At 53.6% G+C, this 18,243-nt stretch overlaps 1 protein-coding gene across 1 annotated transcript; it reads left to right on the top strand.

Annotated features, from left to right (window-relative positions):
• Positions 1 to 3,531: 3,531 nt before the first annotated feature.
• ATOH8 (atonal bHLH transcription factor 8) lies at positions 3,532 to 17,928 on the top strand. The gene is made up of 3 exons (XM_004388256.1): positions 3,532 to 4,272; positions 16,386 to 16,577; positions 17,917 to 17,928. The coding sequence occupies exons 1-3, from the start codon at positions 3,532 to 3,534 to the stop codon at positions 17,926 to 17,928; spliced, it is 945 nt and encodes a 314-aa protein (XP_004388313.1).
• Positions 17,929 to 18,243: the final 315 nt, after the last annotated feature.

The following is an 18,243-nucleotide window of genomic DNA, read 5'->3' as shown; positions in this document are numbered from 1 at the left end:
CAGATAAAGACCTGAGTCCCAGAGAGGTGAAGGGGCTGCTTCAGGCCACACAGCTGGTAAGTGGCAAAGCAAAGATCCCTCCATGCCAACCTCGGAGTCTCAGCATTTGACCACTGGGGAGAGGGGGCATGGTGAGGAGTGAGGCGCATCCTTGGGGCCTGGAGCCTGGGTCTCAGTCCACCCAGCAGAGCATAGCTGACATTCCTATCCCCCCTCCCCGCCCCATGGGACCTCAATGACCTTCTCTATTTTGAAGGAGCTGGTGAGGGGCTTAAAATCAGCATAGCCCTCAATACTTGACCAAGACACGCAGTTTCCCTGGCATGCAGTCTGCCGCTTTAGGGATGATTTTCAGTCTTGCCAGAGCCTCCTCACACACCTCAACTAGCCGTGGGTGCCCCAGCCTGCAACTGCACCCTGAGTCTGGAGGAGCCTGAGCAGCTGCACTATTTACTTTACTGTAGGTGTCATGCTAAATGCTGCATACATAGCCTCGTTTAATCCTCACAGCAGCCCTAGGAAGCAAGCTGTTATTATGTCCATTTTACAGATGAGGAAACAGGCTCAGAGCATACCTTAGCAGTCCTGGAGAGGGGAAGCTGGTTTTTTCCACCACCACTGCCACTGCCTGGCTGGGTCCCTGAGGGGCGGGCAATCTGGGGTCTCAGCCTTTGCTTGGGCTCTGGGTCTCCAGACAGAGGGATGTAAAAAATATGAGGACTGGTTGTCCTTCAGCAAAGGTTTCCTGGGCACCAACTCAGTGCCGGGCTCCTGGAGACAGGGAGGAAGGAAGCAGCTGGTCTTTCAGGAACTCACAGATCCAGAGGGATGGACAGGTCTGCAGTCAAGGCTGTGATAATAAGGAGGAGGGGAGACTGGTGTGGAATATCAAAAGGTAAGAGCATGCTCTGTAGAGGGACCTGTGAGCCAGGCCAGTGCATTAGTGTCCCAGCAGGAAAATGAGGGCTTCTCTCTGGGGGCATGTCCTTGGTCTTCAGCACAGAGATCAGGTGCAGGAAGATGCTGGGTGTCCAGGGGAGGGGGTGTCTTGGAAGGATATGCTTTACGATGCTGGGGCCCATCTCGGTGGGAAAAATGAGGCACAGCATTTACTATAGTCATAAAACTGCATGCCTGAGTGTGTGTAGGAGGCTTGGTGGTGCAGTGGTTAAGAGCTCGGTGGCTAACTGAAAGGTCAGCAGTTCAAATTCATCATGGGAGAAAGATGTGGCAGTCTGCTTCCGTAAATATTTCCAGCCTTGGAAACCTTAAAGGGCAGTTCTGCTCTGTCCTGTAGGGTTGCTATGAGTTGGAATCGACTCGATGGTAACGGGTTTGGTTTTTTTTGGTTAAGTATGTGTGTCTATATGTAAACACAGGTGTGTGAGTATATATTCTAAGCCTTATGTCCAAGTCCTTTTATATCCATGATGTCTTTTTACTTTCCCGAGTACCATGAAAGGTTGGCTGGACAGAAATATTATCCCCAAGGATAGATGAGAAAACAGAACCCATGTAAGAAGAAATGTCTTACGGTCAGGGGGCTCAATGGTTGAAAGTCAGGGCCCATTTTGTGGCTTCGGGCCCCAGCTCCATGCTCCTGCCCCTCAATCTTCTGCCCAGACCCCAGCTCAGCCGCTAGGACCCTGTGTGCTGCAGACCACCAAGCCATCTGCTTCTACCAGGGCGTTCTCCCCTGGAGGAGAGCGGTCACTCCAATCTTGGCAGTGGTCTGGGAGGTGCTGGGCCCCTGCATTTTCACAGGGAACCCCCACAGCATCTGGTAGGTCTGGGGAGGGGAGGACTGAAACCAGGCAGATGAAGATTCCAGTGGCTGTAGAGGCTGGAGCCCAAGACCAGGTCCATCTCTCCTCCCAAACCCGCCTTCTGGACTTGTAGCAACCACGGCCCACCTTGTGGAGGACCTGCCACAGAGAAAGGACCAGCAAGGAGTGAAGCCCTGTGCTGGTTCTCAGAGGGCAGCTGCCGGGAGGTGGGCCTCCAGTGAGGATGGGGGAGAGTCTACTAGCTTGACTTCTTTCCAAAATCTTGATTGGGATGCCAAAGGGGTTTGTTGGACTCTGCCCTGGAGGCTTGGCTTTTGCCCCTTGCCATTAACAGTGGGCACATGCAAAGCTTTCACATCATGCCAGGCACTGTTCTGAGTGCTTTGCACTTATGTATTCATTTGATCATCACAACCACCTCAGGAGGAAGGTCCAGTCGTTATTCCCATTTCACAGAGGAGGAAAGGGAGGGACAGAGACGTTAAGTGACTTGTCCAAGGTCACTCAGTAGGGGACAGAGCTGGGATTTGAACCCAGGAAATCTGCCTCTGGGGCTATTCTTGCCCTCCCTTCTCACTCGTGCCAATCATAGCTTCCATTTGACTAGCAACTTCTATATGCCTGGGATTTTCTGTTTCATCCCTTTCAGCAGCCCGACGTCTTAGGCGGTGATGTTCTCCACATTTCTCATTTCACAGCCAAGTAAATCCGGGCTTAGCCGGGTGCCCGGGGTGAGGTGACTCTGGGTTCACACAAATGCTAGGTCTGTCTGACTCCAAAGCTTTTACCCTCCGCTGCTGCCCCTGAATCGCTGTGTGACTTTGGGGAAGGCAGTTTCCCTGTCGCTTGAGCACTCGCCTACTCCTGGCCTCCATGCCCCAACCAGGAGGCAATGGACAGGGCTGCCATGCCATGGGGGTGAGGGTCTGGAGCCCTGCCCTTCCCTGCCAACTCCCCAGGAAAAATCGCCGCTCCGGGGTGGAAGGGTGGACAGGAAGGTGCTGGGTGGAGAAGGTCGACGCTGCTACAAACACCGAGAGGCCAGCAAGGCCGGGTGGAGAAGAAGGCTCAGATCTGATGTGGGAAAGGGTCGAAGCGCCCAGAAGCCACGTGCTCCGGGCGGTGGTGCTGGGAGCAGACTGTCCCCTGGGGAGAGAGACGTGCCACCACTTGAGTGGGGGTGGGGAGGGAGAGCGAGAAGAGGCAGGTTCTGGGAAGGAGAGATGGGGTGGGGGGCGGGTGGTAGAGAGGACGCGGACAAAGGACGCGGCCGGCAGCCCAGCTGTTTTGAAAAATGCTTCCTGTTTCTTTAAAGGCGCTCGCGGCTCGGGCAGCCGGGGCTAGGGAGTCGGCGGCGGCGGGAGCTGCCTCCTCTACGGGTGGCGGCGCTGACTGATCTCGCGAACTGGGCTTCTGTGTAAACTGAGGCTAAACAAACACAGATGGAGCGCAGCGGGCGTTCTCCAGAAATGCTGGCAACGCGGCAGCGACTTCAGATGACACTCTGAGCGCTTCGGGAACGGACAGCCCGGCGGCTTCGCGGAGCCGGTGGCGCAGCTGCCCCGGGCGTGGGGGGGAAAGGGAGAGGGAGGGAGGGAGGGAGAGAGAGCGCGGGGAGAGCGAGAGACTGAGCGGCGCTGAGCGCGGCGGCGGCCGGGCAGAGCCTGCACCCGGCGTGCAGAGCGAGCGCTTCGGGTGCGCGTCCCGCCAGTCCCACGCCCCTGCCTCGCACGCTGCCCGCGCCATGAAGCACATCCCGGTCCTCGAGGATGGGCCGTGGAAGACCGTGTGCGTGAAGGAGCTGAACGGCCTCAAGAAGCTCAAGAGGAAAGGCAAAGACCCGGCGCGGCGCGCGAACGGCTATAAAACTTTCCGACTGGACTTGGAAGCGCCCGAGTCCGGCGCCGCCGCCACCAACGGGCTGCGGGACAGGACCCAGCGGCTTCAGCCGGTCCTGGCCCGGGTGCCAGCCCCGGTGGCGCCGTCCGTCCTCCCAGGTGGGGGAGCGGTCACGGCAGGGGAACGCGGGGGCGTTCGGGTGCCTGAGGTCTTGGACGCGCGGAAGCGCCGCTTCGCCCTGGGCGCAGTGAGGCCGGGACTCCCCACGCCGCCGCCGCCGCCTCCGGTGCCCCAGGGCCAGACATCAGGGGCTCCGGAGGCACAGCCTGGTCGGGAGCAGGGCCTGCGTCCCCGCATCTTGCTTTGCGCGCCGCCCGCGCGCCCCGCGCCTCCAGTGCCCCCAGCGTCCTCTCTGCGCCCGGCACCCCCGACGCGCCCCGGGGAAAGTTCCTACTCGTCAATTTCACACGTAATTTACAATAACATCCCGGATTCCTCTGCGTCGCCTAGGAAACGGCCAGGCGAAGCGACCGCCGCCTCCTCCGAGATCAAAGCCCTTCAGCAGACCCGAAGGCTCCTGGCGAACGCCAGGGAGCGGACGCGGGTGCACACCATAAGCGCAGCCTTCGAGGCGCTCAGGAAGCAGGTACTCGCTCCCCGCCGCACACCCTCACTGCGTCAGGGGAAGGTTGCTGGACTGGGTGGGTGGGTAACTGGCCCGGGAATTTTCGGGTGGATTGAGGTGTGTGTTAAAGGCAAGTTGTCTCCTCCCGGTTGGGCCCCAGAGCCCAGACAGGTTTGGGCAATACCGGGGCAGTGATCTTTGCTCCAGCGTTGGTACGGATCTTAGTGTGCAAAGCGGGCATGAAGGTTTGAGATGTCCGGCCCCGGACTCGCCTCACCCGCCAGCAGAGTGACCCTGACTGTGCGTTTGACTTCAGCCCTCCTAGTTCACTTTTATGGCAGCGAGAATTTGTCTCTTGGAGTCCCTTGGGCGCAGTGGAGAGTGGAGAGGGGCAGTGTCTCAGCCTGGGAAAGAACGGGATGACCCCCCTCCCGCCCCCGTATTTGATCTGGTCCGGGTCTCGCCTGCCTGTTGGTGGTGGCGAGGCCCAGAAGGCTGCAGAGGGGCTGTCCTGGGGTTGCTAGAATATAAGGTTTCTGCAGTCTTGAGGAGCCCGCCAACCCCTCTTCGGCCTCCAGCTTCCAGCAGAGGCATACCCTTGGGTTGCTTCTGGGCTCTGCACCTCTCGCTCTGGCGTCTTTAAGAACGTGGGCTATAAGCTTCTCCCCCTCCCCAGGGCGGCCTCAGGGATCGGCTGGGGGAGTCTCCCCCAGAGCTGCCCTCCCATCCTGCCCGTCAGCCCGTGGTGAAAGGAGCCCAGCTGAGGAGAGGACTGGGCAGCTGGGGGCTCCTCTGGGGGATTCTCAGAATCTACTTCTCGGCCAGGTCAGGCCTTCTCAGTCTGGGGCTGGTGACAGCAGACAGTGCCCCTCTGCCGGGCTGGGGGAAGAATACTTGCCTGAGAATTACCCATGGTGGGTGAGGGACAGTTTACAGTTCCATTTTAAAAAAAGGTGGGCACAGCCCTCTGGTTCCAGCTTCACATTTTCTCAGCGAGTAGGGAGACAGACAGTTCTAGGAAGTGGATGGTGAATGCTTTCCATTCCCACCCCAAACGGCCTGGGGAAGTGTTGGGGTGGGTGTGACTGGTTTGAGGAGTCGGGGTTTTGCTTGCTCTGAAGCTGGCTGCTGTGTGACTCCAAGAAAGTTACTCAATCTCTCTAGGCTTTAGCCAACAACAAAGCATCTCCGAAAGCGTGGCTCTCTTTTTGGAGCACATTGTCCTCCTCCCCTGGGGGAGAGCGGGAAATGATGCCTGTGTCCATTCAGTGGGAAAGGAATTAAATCCTTGGGGAAAGAAGCCCTTTGACTTCGAACCCATGTGTCTTGCCTGGGTTTAGGTGAGACGTTTGGTCAGTGAGGCCGGGTGGCTGGTCAGGCACAGACCAGGCTGAGAAACTGCCTGCAACCACACCAGCCAGGACCCTGGGCAGTGGGCCCAGTGGAGCAGACAGTCCCTCCCTGGGCTGTGTCTGAATGCCCCGGGGGGGGAGGGTAATCTGCAGTAAGTCCTGCCACTTACTCGCCTGCAGGATGGGTGACAGAGGGCAGAGAGATGCTGGTCCGCTTGCTCACCTTGCAGTTAGGGAAACCCCTCCCTGATTGGGGAGGCCACGTGCCCAGAGCCTCCCAGCTGGTGAGTGGCAGGGCAGAGTGAGGGCAGGGCAGGGCTGGCACCGAGGCCTTTTGACTGCCAGCTCAGCGCCCTTTCTATCCCTCCAGCTGCTTCTTTCAGCTCCCAGTGAGAGACTGGCCAAGGTCTCTGAGTGCCACACTACATCTCATTTGTCTGGTGGCTTTTACTTCTTCCTAAAATAAATGTCATCCTATTTGATCCTAACAACGTCTCTGCCAGTATTGGATTAGCCCATTACATGGAATGGAAAACTGAGGCCTGGAGAAGGCAGGAGACTTGTCGAAGATCACCTAGTGGGTTAGGGAAGATGACAGCAGGTTCCAGAAAGCCTGCCTGGCCAGATGCTTCCCACAGCGCTGTCTCTATCAGGTCATGGCTCCCCGACCTGTGGAGTTCAGTAGCAATCAGAGGCTGGCACGCACTTGGCAGGCGCTCTGAGGTGACATTGTTAATCCTGGTCTCCTTTCAATTCCACCCTCCCCGTGGGGTAGTTCTGTATAGAAGGGGCGGGTCCAGCATGTCTCAGCAGAAGGCAAAACCAAGCCCTCTCAGGGAGAGGGTGTGTGCGCATACATGGGCAGGCACACACACACATACACACGCACACCTGTGCACACACACATGCTCACAGACACGCCTGCTCCTGTTTGTTCTCTTTTTGCCAAAACCATTCTGTCCCTTCCCCAGAAGGGCTGCTAGGCCACAGTAGGCACCTGTCTACTGCCTGGGAAGGAAGGAAATTCAGCCAGGGCCCCTCTGACCACAAAGCCAGGAGCTGAGGCCACACCTACCACGTCCTCACCGATCAAGAAAGTCCTGGGTTCCTGGAGGAGCTCCTTCCTCCTTTGGAGCTCGGTTTCCCCGCCTGTAAAATGCACCCCCTCCCCCGAGTCTGAGGGGCTGTTGCTCTGGGATCTAGGCTCAGACCTGACTGGTTGAAATGGGCCCTGGCTGACGTGGCAAGGAGTTCACTCTGGGATTGTGGCTCTGGTCTGGGGCTTTGTCTTCCTGAGCAGCTTCCGGGTACAGTGAACAGATCCCTGCACTGGGAGTCGGGAGGCTGGATTTGAGTCCTGCCTCTGCGGCACGTTTTCTGTGTGGCCCTGGACAAGTCCCTTCCCCTCTCTGGGCCTCATACACAGCTTCTTTGCAAAAAGCAAATGAAGAAAGGAATGGGAGCTGTAGGAGGAAGAACATTTCTTGAGCATCTACAATGTCCTCAGGGCTGGGCAAGCTCTCAGCACATGTAGAAATAAGAATTCTGTAATAATTTTAATTATAGTCAGAGATGACCATTTATTAGATGGTTACTTTGTGCCAGGCACTGTGCTAAGTACGTTATGCATATTAGTTCGTATAATGAAATAGACACTGTTATCATCTCTCCCCCATTTTGCGCGTGGTGAAACTGAGGTTCAGAGAGCTTATGTAAATTGGTCGAGGTCTGGCAGCCTTCTGCTAAGGCGCGTGGCCTTGCACGTCCGTGTGTCACTCCCGGAACTCGAGAGCGATGGCGCTGCAGGATCACAGCCTGCACAGCTGGGTGCCGCTGTCACTGTCAGAGCCAGGTGTGAACCAGGCTCTCACAGCTCTGCTTCTCAGCCCATTTCACACCCTGGAGCTGTCCACCCTCAGCTCAAGGAAGCCACACAGGCCCCTGTTCTGTCAGAGCTACTCCATAACCTACTATCCCCTCAACCAGAAAGGTGAGTTAAATGGCCACGGGGCAGAGGTGCAGGTGGGGGAGAGGCCTGTGGTCGGGGGGTGGGGGGCGGTGTGCGGGGCAGATGGTCAGGTGGCAGCACATGCCACCAGCCTGGCTGCACAAGAGCCCTCTCCTCCGGCCTCAAGCCATGTGTGCACAGCTGGGCCTGGCCCACGTGCGGGCGTCTCGGGCTCCACATAGGAAGGGTCAGAGGGAAAGGCTGGCCGTGCTGTGGGTCTGGGCCTCTTGGCAGGGTCTTCTGGCTCACAGGCCATGCCCACTCTTGGAGCATCTGATCTCCACGTGGATTCCCTCTTTGCCTGCTCCGCCTGAAGCCCTGTCACTCAGTGCTGATGGGGAAATGGCAGCATTGGCAGGTAGGGGCCTGAGGTGGGCAGCGAGCAGCCCTCAGGATCTGCAGAGGTGCCTCTCCTGACGAAGGCGACAAGCAAATGAGGCCCAGGCCCCCTCCCCTGCCCCCCTGGAGTCTCCCAGAGGGTCATCACTGAGTGAACTCAGGGTGGCCCAGCAGTGGGCATGGAGGTGGCATCCCAGCCTAGCACCTCCCTCACTCAGACCCCATAGGGTGTCGGGGGGCCATGGCTCACCCCATAGCAGCCTTTGCACTAACCCTTAGGGAATGGGGAGCAGGCCTGCTTGCATCGAGGGCCCATCCAGGTGGGTGAGGGTGACAGGGGCCTCTATTCCGCCCCCTCATGCTCACAGTCACTCAGGGCGGCTGCTGGTGAGCCTCCTGCACAGGACAGAGTGCCTAACGTGGGTCTCTTGTTCCGTACCCATTTTACAGACGAAGACACTTATAGGGATGTTAAACAAATTGCTCAAGGTCACAGAGTGCCCACGACTTTTGTGCCCGTGTCTGTCTGGCCCTGGGGCCATGACTTTTAACAAGTAAGACCCAGGTTCTCAGGATCCAGCCTCGTAGCTGTTTAGAGGTTAGAATTTTAAAGGACCCACTTAAATAGACTGGACAAGGATCTTGAACAGCTCCATGTAGAGTAGCCTTGCCCCAGGAATACAACTCTCACTGATATGAAACAATTAGAGAATCATTTCAGATGGAATCAAGTGCTGAGTTGTGTGCAGTGGACAGTGATGCTGGAGCTGTGGGCCCAGGGTCTTGGGCTGGGTGTGAAGGGTGGGCAGGAGTTGGCACAGAGACAAGAGGGCAGAAGGCTTCGAGGCCTTTCCTGCATTTGCTGGTTGTTGTTATGTTGTTAGGTGCCGTTGGGTCGGTTCCAACTCATAGTGACCCTCTGTACAACAGAACAAAACACTGCCTGATTCTGTGCCATCCTCACAACCTTTGATATGTTTGAGCCCACTGTTGCAGCCACTGTGTCAATCCATCTCATTGAGAGTCTTCCTCTTTTTTGCTAACCCTCTACTTTACCAAGCATGATGTTCTTCTCCAGGGACTGGTCCCTCCTAATAACATGCCCAAAGTATGTGAGATGAAGTCTGTCCATCCTTCCTTCTAAGGAGTATTCTGGTTGTACTTCTTCCAAGACAGATTTGTTCATTCTTCTGGCAGTCTGTGGTATATTCAATATTCTTCATCAACACCATAATTCAAAGGCATCAATTCTTCTTCGGTCTTCCTTATTCATTGTCCAGCTTTTGCATGCAGATGAGGCGATTGAAAACATCATGGCTTGGGTCAGGCAGACCTTAGTCCTTAAAGTGACATCTTTGCTTTTTAACACTTTAAAGAGGTCTTTTGCAGCAAATTTGCCCAATGCAATGCGTCTTTTGATTTCTTGACTGCTGCTTCCATGGGTGTTAATTGTGGATCCAAATAAAATGAAATCCTTGACAACTTCAATCTTTTCTCTGTTTATCATGATGATGCTTATTGGTGCAATTGTGAGGATTTTTGTTTTCTTTATGTTGAGGTATAATCCGTATGGAAGGCTGTGGTCTTTGATCTTCGTCAGTAAGTACTTCAAGTCCTCTACACTTTCAGAAAGCAAGGGTGTGCCATATGCATAAAGCAGGTTGTTTGCTGGTAGGTTCTTGATTTAGTTTCTCTATAGTATGCTGTGATCCCATCGAGTAGCAGGTATTCTGACACCCACGTCACTGCTGAGGAAATGAGTTCCCATAAGCTTAGTCACCTGCCTAAGGCTATGTGGATGGCCAGGGGTAGAGCAGGCCCTGACCCCCAGTCCAATGTCCTTCCCACTTTTTCCTGCTTGCTGGAGTGGAGAGAGGGCCCAGCTTGGGGTGGGTGGGATGGAATGTTTTGGGGGCATATGGGGCCTTGTGAAAAGCACAGAAGCTGCTTCTCTGAAGCTCAAACATTCTGTAGGTAAGGATGGGGAAATTCTTTTTCTTTTCCTGAGAGTTGGGCAGCCTGTCAAGAGCTGCAGCCAGGCCACCCTGCCTCCTCCTTGGCACTGTGTCCTCTGACCAGGGTGGGCAGTTGAGTGCTGTGGGGCCCCTGCAGGCCAGGTGGGGCGTCGTGGGCACTGGGCCTTGCTGTGGATGCTCAAAGAGGTAAGTTCACAAAGGTTGGGTGTCTCTGGGATCATCAGTCCAGAACCTTGCATTCCTGGCTCAGAAGGGTGGGCTTCCCACCTCCCCACACATGCCTTAGGCTATGGAGAAAGCTTATCCAAAACCCCACGCAGTTCCTTATGGCTAATTGGGAAGAGCCCAGCTAAGCCATGACTTCAGATCCCAGCCCATCTCACATCAGCTGAGAGACACAGGAAGTTTTTCCCCCGGAGTGTCAAATGCTTCTCTGTAAAATGGAGGTGATAATATCTATCGCATTAAAAAAATAAAACCAAACCAGTTGCTGTTGAATTGATTCTTACTCCTGGTGACACCAAGTGTGTCAGAGTAGGACCGTGCTCCATAGGATCTTTAGGAAGTAGATCAGCAAGCCTTTCTTCCGAAGTGCCCCTGGGAGGATTTGAACCACCAGCCTTCAGTTAGTAGCCAAGCACTTAACCATTTGTGCCATCCAGAGATTCCATATCTACCTCATAGGGTTGTTTAAAAGATGAATATAGACATTGTATTCAAACCTCCAGCCTTCTGCCAGCAGCAAGGGGTGCCCTGGTTCCAGCTCCCTGGAAAGAGGAAGGGGAAGGAGCAGTCAGGGCCAGTGGTCACAGGCTCTGGCAGAGTCAACGCATGCAGTCCTCACAGCTCTGTGAAGTGCACAGGCACTGTTATCCCCGCTTTCCAGATGAGGAAACTGAGGCTCAGAGAGGTGAAGGACTTGCCCAAAGTCACACTGCCAGTAAGTGCCTGGAATTCAGACCAGCTTTTTCTGTGCTACCCCAGCCTCCCAGAGCTGGGCCACCAGACCCCCACTTTGCTGCAGCAGCCCAGGCCTGGGTGTCCCTGAGCTGGACTGTGGGGGTTAGGGAGCTGCATCCTGCGTAGAGTACCAGGAGGATCTGGAGTTGGCCAGGTGAACTGAAGAGCTGTCTCTGGGGGAGGGGGAGAGGAGAGGTGGGTTGTCTGAAGGGGGTCCTTGGTGTCTTGGTGGGGGTCGGGAGAGCCTGGTGGCCACGTGCCTTCCTAGGGTGCCAGTCAGATAGGCTTCTGACTCCAACCAGGTCTTGGCTGGTGATCAGTTTCCTCATCTGCAGACGGGATAAAAATTTTAAATGGGTGAATACTCCCTATAAATAGCTATCACAGTGTGAGATATACAACAAGAGTTCAGTAGCTGATTTTCTTGTTGTTAGGCCTGGAACTTGACAGAAGCTACGGGACAAAGTGACAGTTTGGGACAAAACTGGCCCAGAACGTGGCATTTTGACCTTGGCTTCGTCTGTTGCTCTGTAGTCCCCCAGTGACCCTGGATCCCAGTGTGCAGATCCCTCCCGGGATCCCTGCTTCTCAGCGACAGGGAAGCCCAGCTGTTAGGGGCCAGGGGCTCAAACAGCCGGGTGTTTAAGGAAATCCCTCAGCTTTTCCTCTCAGGGAAAACAATGCTAGGGGCCTCTGTCTCCGAGCTATGTCCAGCCCCTGAGCCTCCATCAGGCTGGGTTCAGAGGAGGCCGAGACCCTCCCCTGCTCTAGGACTACTGGGAACCTTTCTGTCCCACAGACCTTGTTTATTTGTTCAGGCTGATACAGCAGCATGGAGCAGAGGCGGGAGAGGATTCTCTGGACTCTGGTTGGGAACAAGCAAAGTGCATTGTTCTGCCAGCTTTTCTTGGATGAGTTTGGAGCTGCAGCCGGGGCTAAGAGTGGGAGATGGGAAGGGGCAATGCACGGCGGCTGCTTTCTCTCTGTCACCTCCCTTCTCCTTCCTGGTTTCCTAGCTCAGGTGAGGTGTGACTCCTTCGCTGTTCACGTATACACACACCCCTTGCTGTCAACTCATGGTGACCCTATGTGTGCAGACTAGAACTACTTCATAGAGTTTCCAGGGCTGTGACCTTTCAGAAGCAGATTGCCAGACTTTTCTTCTGAGACGCCTCTGGGTGGGTTCGAACCACAACCATTTGGTTAATAGCCCAACGCTTAACTGTTTGTGCCACCCAGGGACGCCTTTCCTGGCTGCTGAAGAATTTAAAAAGACTAACAGCAGACTTTTAAGTGCTCAGCTGCTAACGGAAAGGTCAGCAGTTTGAACCCACCAGCCGCTCCATGGGAGAAAGATGTGGCAGTCTACTTCCATAAAGATTACAGCCTTGGAAACCCTGTAGGACAGTTCTACTCTGTTCTGTAGGGTCGCTATGAGTTGGAATTGACTCGATGGCAGTGGGTTAACAGCAAACTTTCCTCTGGCCTGGGCTGCCGTTCTCAGCGACCCCCTGCCCCCTCTTTGGGGTGGGTGGGAGAGGAGAGGGGAGGGCTAGCCAGGTACTGTGTCCTGCCTCCGGATCTCATGCTTCTCACCCTCTCTGCATCCCCTCCTTGGGGCCCTGCTGTAGCATCACCTGTAGTGAGTACGCTGACCTCATTGGGCCTCACTCTGTGCAATGCATACATCATCTTGTGTAATCCCTACCAGTCCTTTATCAAAATGGGGAGGAAACTGAGGCTCAGAAAGATTGTGTCACTTGCCCAGAGTTATAGCTAGGAAGAGCTAGAGCCAGAGTGGAACCCAGGTATAAAAGGTATATGCAGTTAAGCGCTATGCCATATGATATCTCTTACGAGGGTGCTAAGTGCTCATCCTTAGAGAGAGGACAGGTTCTGGAGCCATTGAGTGAAGACGGAGGGAGAACATTCATTCATTCACTCACTCATTCCCTCACTCACAAACTCTTTTGAGGGCTCGGGCTGGGCAGGCCTATGCTTGGCTCTGCCGACATGGCCCCCCAAGGCTTACAGTGGATGCTGACCTTCAACGAGCCATAATAACTGGATGCTAAAGCCAGAATGGGTGCTGTGTGAGCACTCTTAAGGGCAGGCAGCCAGCCTGGTTCACGGTGTAGGAGCGGGGCTTCAGGAAAGCTCCTGGACAATATAGTTCCAAGTGAGATCAGAGTGGGTGATGCAGTTAGCATTCCTGATCTGAGGTGACTGTCCTGTGCGTGCTTTATCCCCAGTGCTTAGAATAGGGTTTCCCAGCCTCAGCACTGTTGACATAAGGGACTGGGTAATTATTGTTGCGGGACTTTCTTGCGCACTGTAGAATATGCAACAGCATCCCTGGTGGTGACAACGAAGAACATCTCCAGACATTGCTAACTGTCCCCTGAGGGACAGAATTGCCCCTGATTTCAAACCACTGGCCTAGAACAGTGCCTGCATATGGGGGGCAGAGGGAGGAGGTTTGCTGCTCACTAAATATTTGCTTTGTTTTAAAATATTTGTTGTATACTATATTAACATATGTTGTATTTTAATATTTGCTAACTATTAAATGACATAGGAAGCATTAAAAGAAGATGGAAGGAATACACAGAGTCACTATACTGAAAATACTTGGTCGACCTTCAACCATTTCAGGAGGCAGCATACGATCAGGAACCGATGGTACTGAAGGAAGAAGTCCAGGCTGCCCTGACAGCACTGGCGAAAACAAGGCTTCAGGAACTGACGGGAATACCAATTGAGATGTTTCAACAAGCGAATGTAGCGCTGGAAGTGTTCACTCTTCTATCCCGAGAAATTTGGAAGACTGGAAGAGATCCATAGTTATGCCTATTCCCAAGAAAGGTGATCCAACCAAATGCATAAATTATCGAACAATATCATTAATATCGCACGTAAGTAAAATTTTACTGAAGATCATTCAAAAGCGGCTGTAGCAGTATATCAACAGGGAACTGACAGAAATTCAAGCCAGCTTCAGAAGAGGACGTGGAACCAGGGATATAATTTCTGATGTCAGATGGATCCTGGCTGAAAGCAGAGAATATCAGGAAGATATTTACCTGTGTTTTATTGACTGTGCAAAGGCATTCAGCTGTGTGGATCATAACAAATTATAGATAACATGTGAAGAGTAGGAATTCTAAAACATTTAATTGTGCTCATAAGGAACCTGTACATAGATCCAGAGGCAGTGATTTGAATGGAACAAGAGGATACTGCATGGTTTAAAGTCAGGAAAGGTGTGAGTCAGGGTTGTGCCCTTTCACCATGCCTATTCAGTCCGTACCCTGAGCAAATAATCCAAGAAGTGGACCTTATGAAGAACGGGACATCAAGGTTGGAGAGAGACTCACTAACAACCTGCATTATGCAGATGACACAACCTTGCTTGCTGAAAGTGAAGAGGACTTGAAGCACTTAACTGATGAAGATCAAAGTCTACATACAGCCTTCAGTATGGATTACACTTCAACATAAAGAAAACAAAAATCCTCACAACTGGACCAATAAGCAACATCATGATAAACGGAGAAAACATTGAAGTTGTCAAGGATTTCATTTTACTTGGATCCACAATCAACACCCATGGAAGCAGCAGTCAAGAAATCAAAAGACGCATTGCATTGGGCAAATCTGCTGCAAAAGACCTCTTTAAAGTGTTAAAAAGCCAGGATGTCACCTTGAAAACTAAGGTGCGCCTGACCCAAGCCATGGTGTTTTTAATCACCTCATACTCATGCGAAAGCTGGATGATGAATAAGGAAGACCAAGGAAGAACTGACGCCTTTGAATTGTGGAGTTGGTGACGAATATTGAATACACCATGGACTGCCAAAAGAACGAACAAACTGTCTTGAAAGAAGTACAAGCAGAATGCTTCTTAGAAGCAAGGATTGTGAGACTATGTCTTGCATACTTTGGACATGTTATCAGGAGGGATCAGTCCCTGGAGAAGGACATCATGCTTGGTAGACTAGAGGGCCAGCGAAAAACAGGAAGACCTTCAACGTGGTGAATTGACACAGTGGCTGCAACAATGGGCTCAAGCATAACAATGATTGTGAGGATGGCGCAGGACCGGGCAGTATTTCGCTCTCTTGTACATAGGGTCACTATGAGTTGAAACTGACTCTAAGGCACCGAGCAAAAACAACAACGAATATTTGCTGAATGGGTGTACCCTGTTGGTCCCACTCTCGGTGGGATAAGGGTAAGTCCCAGATATTGGTGGTATGGTTGCTCATAGATTCTGGAAGAACATAGAGAGGGGGAAGCTGAGGGTCTTGGTTGGCTGGGTGAGAGGTACCTGTCTCAGCCACTGAGGTGAACTGTGTGTGGTAACAGCAGTAGGATCTGTTGGTCAGCACCTGTCAGATGGATTTTGTTGTAATGTTTCCACATCACAACATGGAACTCTGCTCAAGTGTGCTTCAGTCTTTGTGGGTTTTTGTTCATGCAGCAAACACTGGGGGACAGTGTTAAAAAATGAGAGGCATCATCTGTGTTCACCCTGTACAGTCCTGTGCAATTAGTGAGTGTCTAGTTGGTGATGAAGCCTTGGTGGTGCAAAGGTTAAGCTCTTGGTGGTAACCAAAATGTTGGCGGTTCAAACCTACCCAGCGGCTCTGCGGGAGAAAGACCTGGCGATCTGCTTCCACAAAGATTACAGCCTAATCTTATTACCCTAGTGGGCAATTCTACTTTGTCACATGGGGTCGCTATGAGTTAGAATTGACTCGATGACACACAATGACAGCATAACAACAGTTGGTGATGAATCTCTGACAAACATGTCAAGTCTGGTTGGGTCTGTAAGTATTTATTATGCACTTATTGTATGTCCAGCAGCACCCCAGGTCCAGTGGGTATATAGAAAGGGAATTAAAAAAAAGAGAGAAAGAAAGCCAGCTGTGTTTGTATCCTTCCAGCTGAGCCTTAGGGCTTTCCTTCTTGTGTGTCCCCGAGTCCCGGGTGCCTGTCTCCATTATGGTATTGTAACGTCACTCTTTACTATAAGTTCTCTGAGGTAGGAACCAAGTTATTATTCGTTGTTGGATCCCCAAGGTGCTGAGCATAACAAGTACTCTGAGTGAATGACTGGAACATCAGAACTCAAAAAAAAGGTCTCTTCCCTCCGCGAAGCTCCTTCGGGGAGGGTGGAGAGCAGAGCTGTCATGTGGAAGCTCACTGGCTTGCGGGCAGGGGCTGAGCCTCAGTTTCCTCCCTGTAAAATAGGAAGAATTTGTGAGTGCATGAGCTGAGTGATGTGTGCATCATCAGTGGGTGCTTAGAGCAGGTAATAAAAGCAGGACCAAGGGCCCAGATACACCTCAGCCAGGCCACCTTTCCTGCCTAGCTTCCCTTACCAGGTGGTCCAGATTCAGGGGTTGTCCTCAGCAGCCCCATGCCTGCGTGGCTGGCCAAGGTGCCCAGCAGGGGGACCTGCAGCCCTTCCTGATGCCTTCTCACCCCCAGGTGCCGTGCTACTCATACGGGCAGAAGCTGTCCAAACTGGCCATCCTGCGGATCGCTTGTAACTACATCCTGTCCCTGGCGCGCCTGGCTGACCTCGACTACAGTGCCGACCACAGCAACCTCAGCTTCTCCGAGTGCGTGCAGCGCTGCACCCGCACATTGCAGGCTGAGGGCCGCGCCAAGAAGCGCAAGGTAGGTGCCAGCTGTTCGGGCAGCAGCCTCTGGGGGAGGACAGGGGAGGCAGGGACAGGAACTTGGGGAGCCCTACCCATGCCCCGGATTCCAAAAGAGCCAGAGGTCAGCCTCTTGGAGGCTTGTTGAGCTGCAGGGCTCCTGGCACCCCGGGGATAGCATTACGGGCGTGACCCTATTCCTGGAACTCGGGCTGCTGGATGACCTTGGGGAAGTCGCCCATGTCTCTGGGCCTCTCTTAAATGAGGAGGGTTTAACTAAGGAGCCCTGGTGGTGCAGTGGTTAAGTGCTCGGCTGCTAGCCAAAAGGTCGGTGGTTTGAACGCACCGGCTGCTCCATGAGTGAAAGATGTGGCAGTCTGCTTCTGTAAAGATTACAGCCTTGGAAACCCTATGGGGCAGTTCTACTCTGTCCTGTAGGGTTGCTATGAGTCGGAATTGAGTTGACTCAGTGGCAATGAGTTTTTCTTTTTTTTTATTTCTTTTTTGTCTCTGTAACCCTTTTTGGCCTTTCATGCTCTGGTGCTGAATTCCCCACATGGCCTCTGATAGATGTATCAGGATGAGACTCCCCCGAGCAGGTGACAGCCCAGGGGAGCCCTTTGCATGTGTTGGGAATGTGACTTGGCCCGTGGGCTGAGTCTGTGCATTAGGGCAGGGTGGTATTTACCCATTCATTCATCCATTCTGGAGAGATCTGCTGAGCCCCAAACATGGCTGAGCATGCCGGGCAGGGTTACAAAGATGACAGGCATGTGGTCCTGGCTCCCAGGCAGCTCACAGGATGGTCAGAGAGACCTTCCTGCAAGGAGACAAGGGTGGGGCAGATGAACTCTCCTGCCTGTGGGAGTTTGGAAGGACATCTTAGGGTAAGTGATGTCTGAGCTGGGACCAGCAGGACAACCAGGAAGTCACCAGGCAGATAAAGCAGGGAACAGCATCTGAGGCAGAGGGAATGGCCTGTGCAAAGCCTTGTGTGCTTCGGAAAATATGTGAGGAGGGAAGGTACTGGGCGCAGCTGTGGTTCCGAAGATGGTCTGCTTCAGCATTTCCAGTCAGGCGTCAGTGCCAGGCAGTGCCGGGCAAGGTTCCCCCCGGCCCTCGGGATCTCTGCTCACATGAAGCTAGAGGAAGCAAGACGGAGGGTAGGACCCAGTCTACGTCCATGAGGAGGGTGAGGCAGTGCGAGGCACCCAGCTTCCCAGTAGCAAGGGTCTCCCCGGGCATCCAGGGGTGGGGAGGATGGGGGCCGCTGTGACTCTGGGCATCCCGCATCCACTCTTCCACCTCCTCTTTCCTCCCTGACCTGCGCCCCCACTTATCCTTGACCTTACCCCTAGGTCCCCTTTTAAGCAGGCCCCACTCTGGGCTCTCCAGGTTTCCCCTCCCCTGGGCCCCGAGCTGGGGTGGCCCTCTGTGGATTCCCAGGCCACTGTTGCAGTATCTGCACTAAATCTGTAGTAATCCGGGGAGTGATTTAACCTGGACCAGTTAGATGAAATCCTCATCAAGTGGGTGAGACAGGAAGCGCCACTGGCTGCTCACGGGGAGGCTTTCCTCTGGAAAGTGACACGGGTAAATTAAGGGTGTGATTGATGTCTCCAAGCGGCACTTGGTGACAAAGGAGGTCTGTAAACTCCTGGTGAACTTCCCCGGCCGGCATTCTG

This window comes from Trichechus manatus, unplaced genomic scaffold, assembly GCF_000243295.1.
Source record: "Trichechus manatus latirostris isolate Lorelei unplaced genomic scaffold, TriManLat1.0 scaffold00208, whole genome shotgun sequence".
Taxonomy (NCBI): domain Eukaryota; kingdom Metazoa; phylum Chordata; class Mammalia; order Sirenia; family Trichechidae; genus Trichechus; species Trichechus manatus.
The sequence above is the reverse complement of the archived record's forward strand: the minus strand, read 5'-3'. Positions and strand labels throughout refer to the sequence as shown.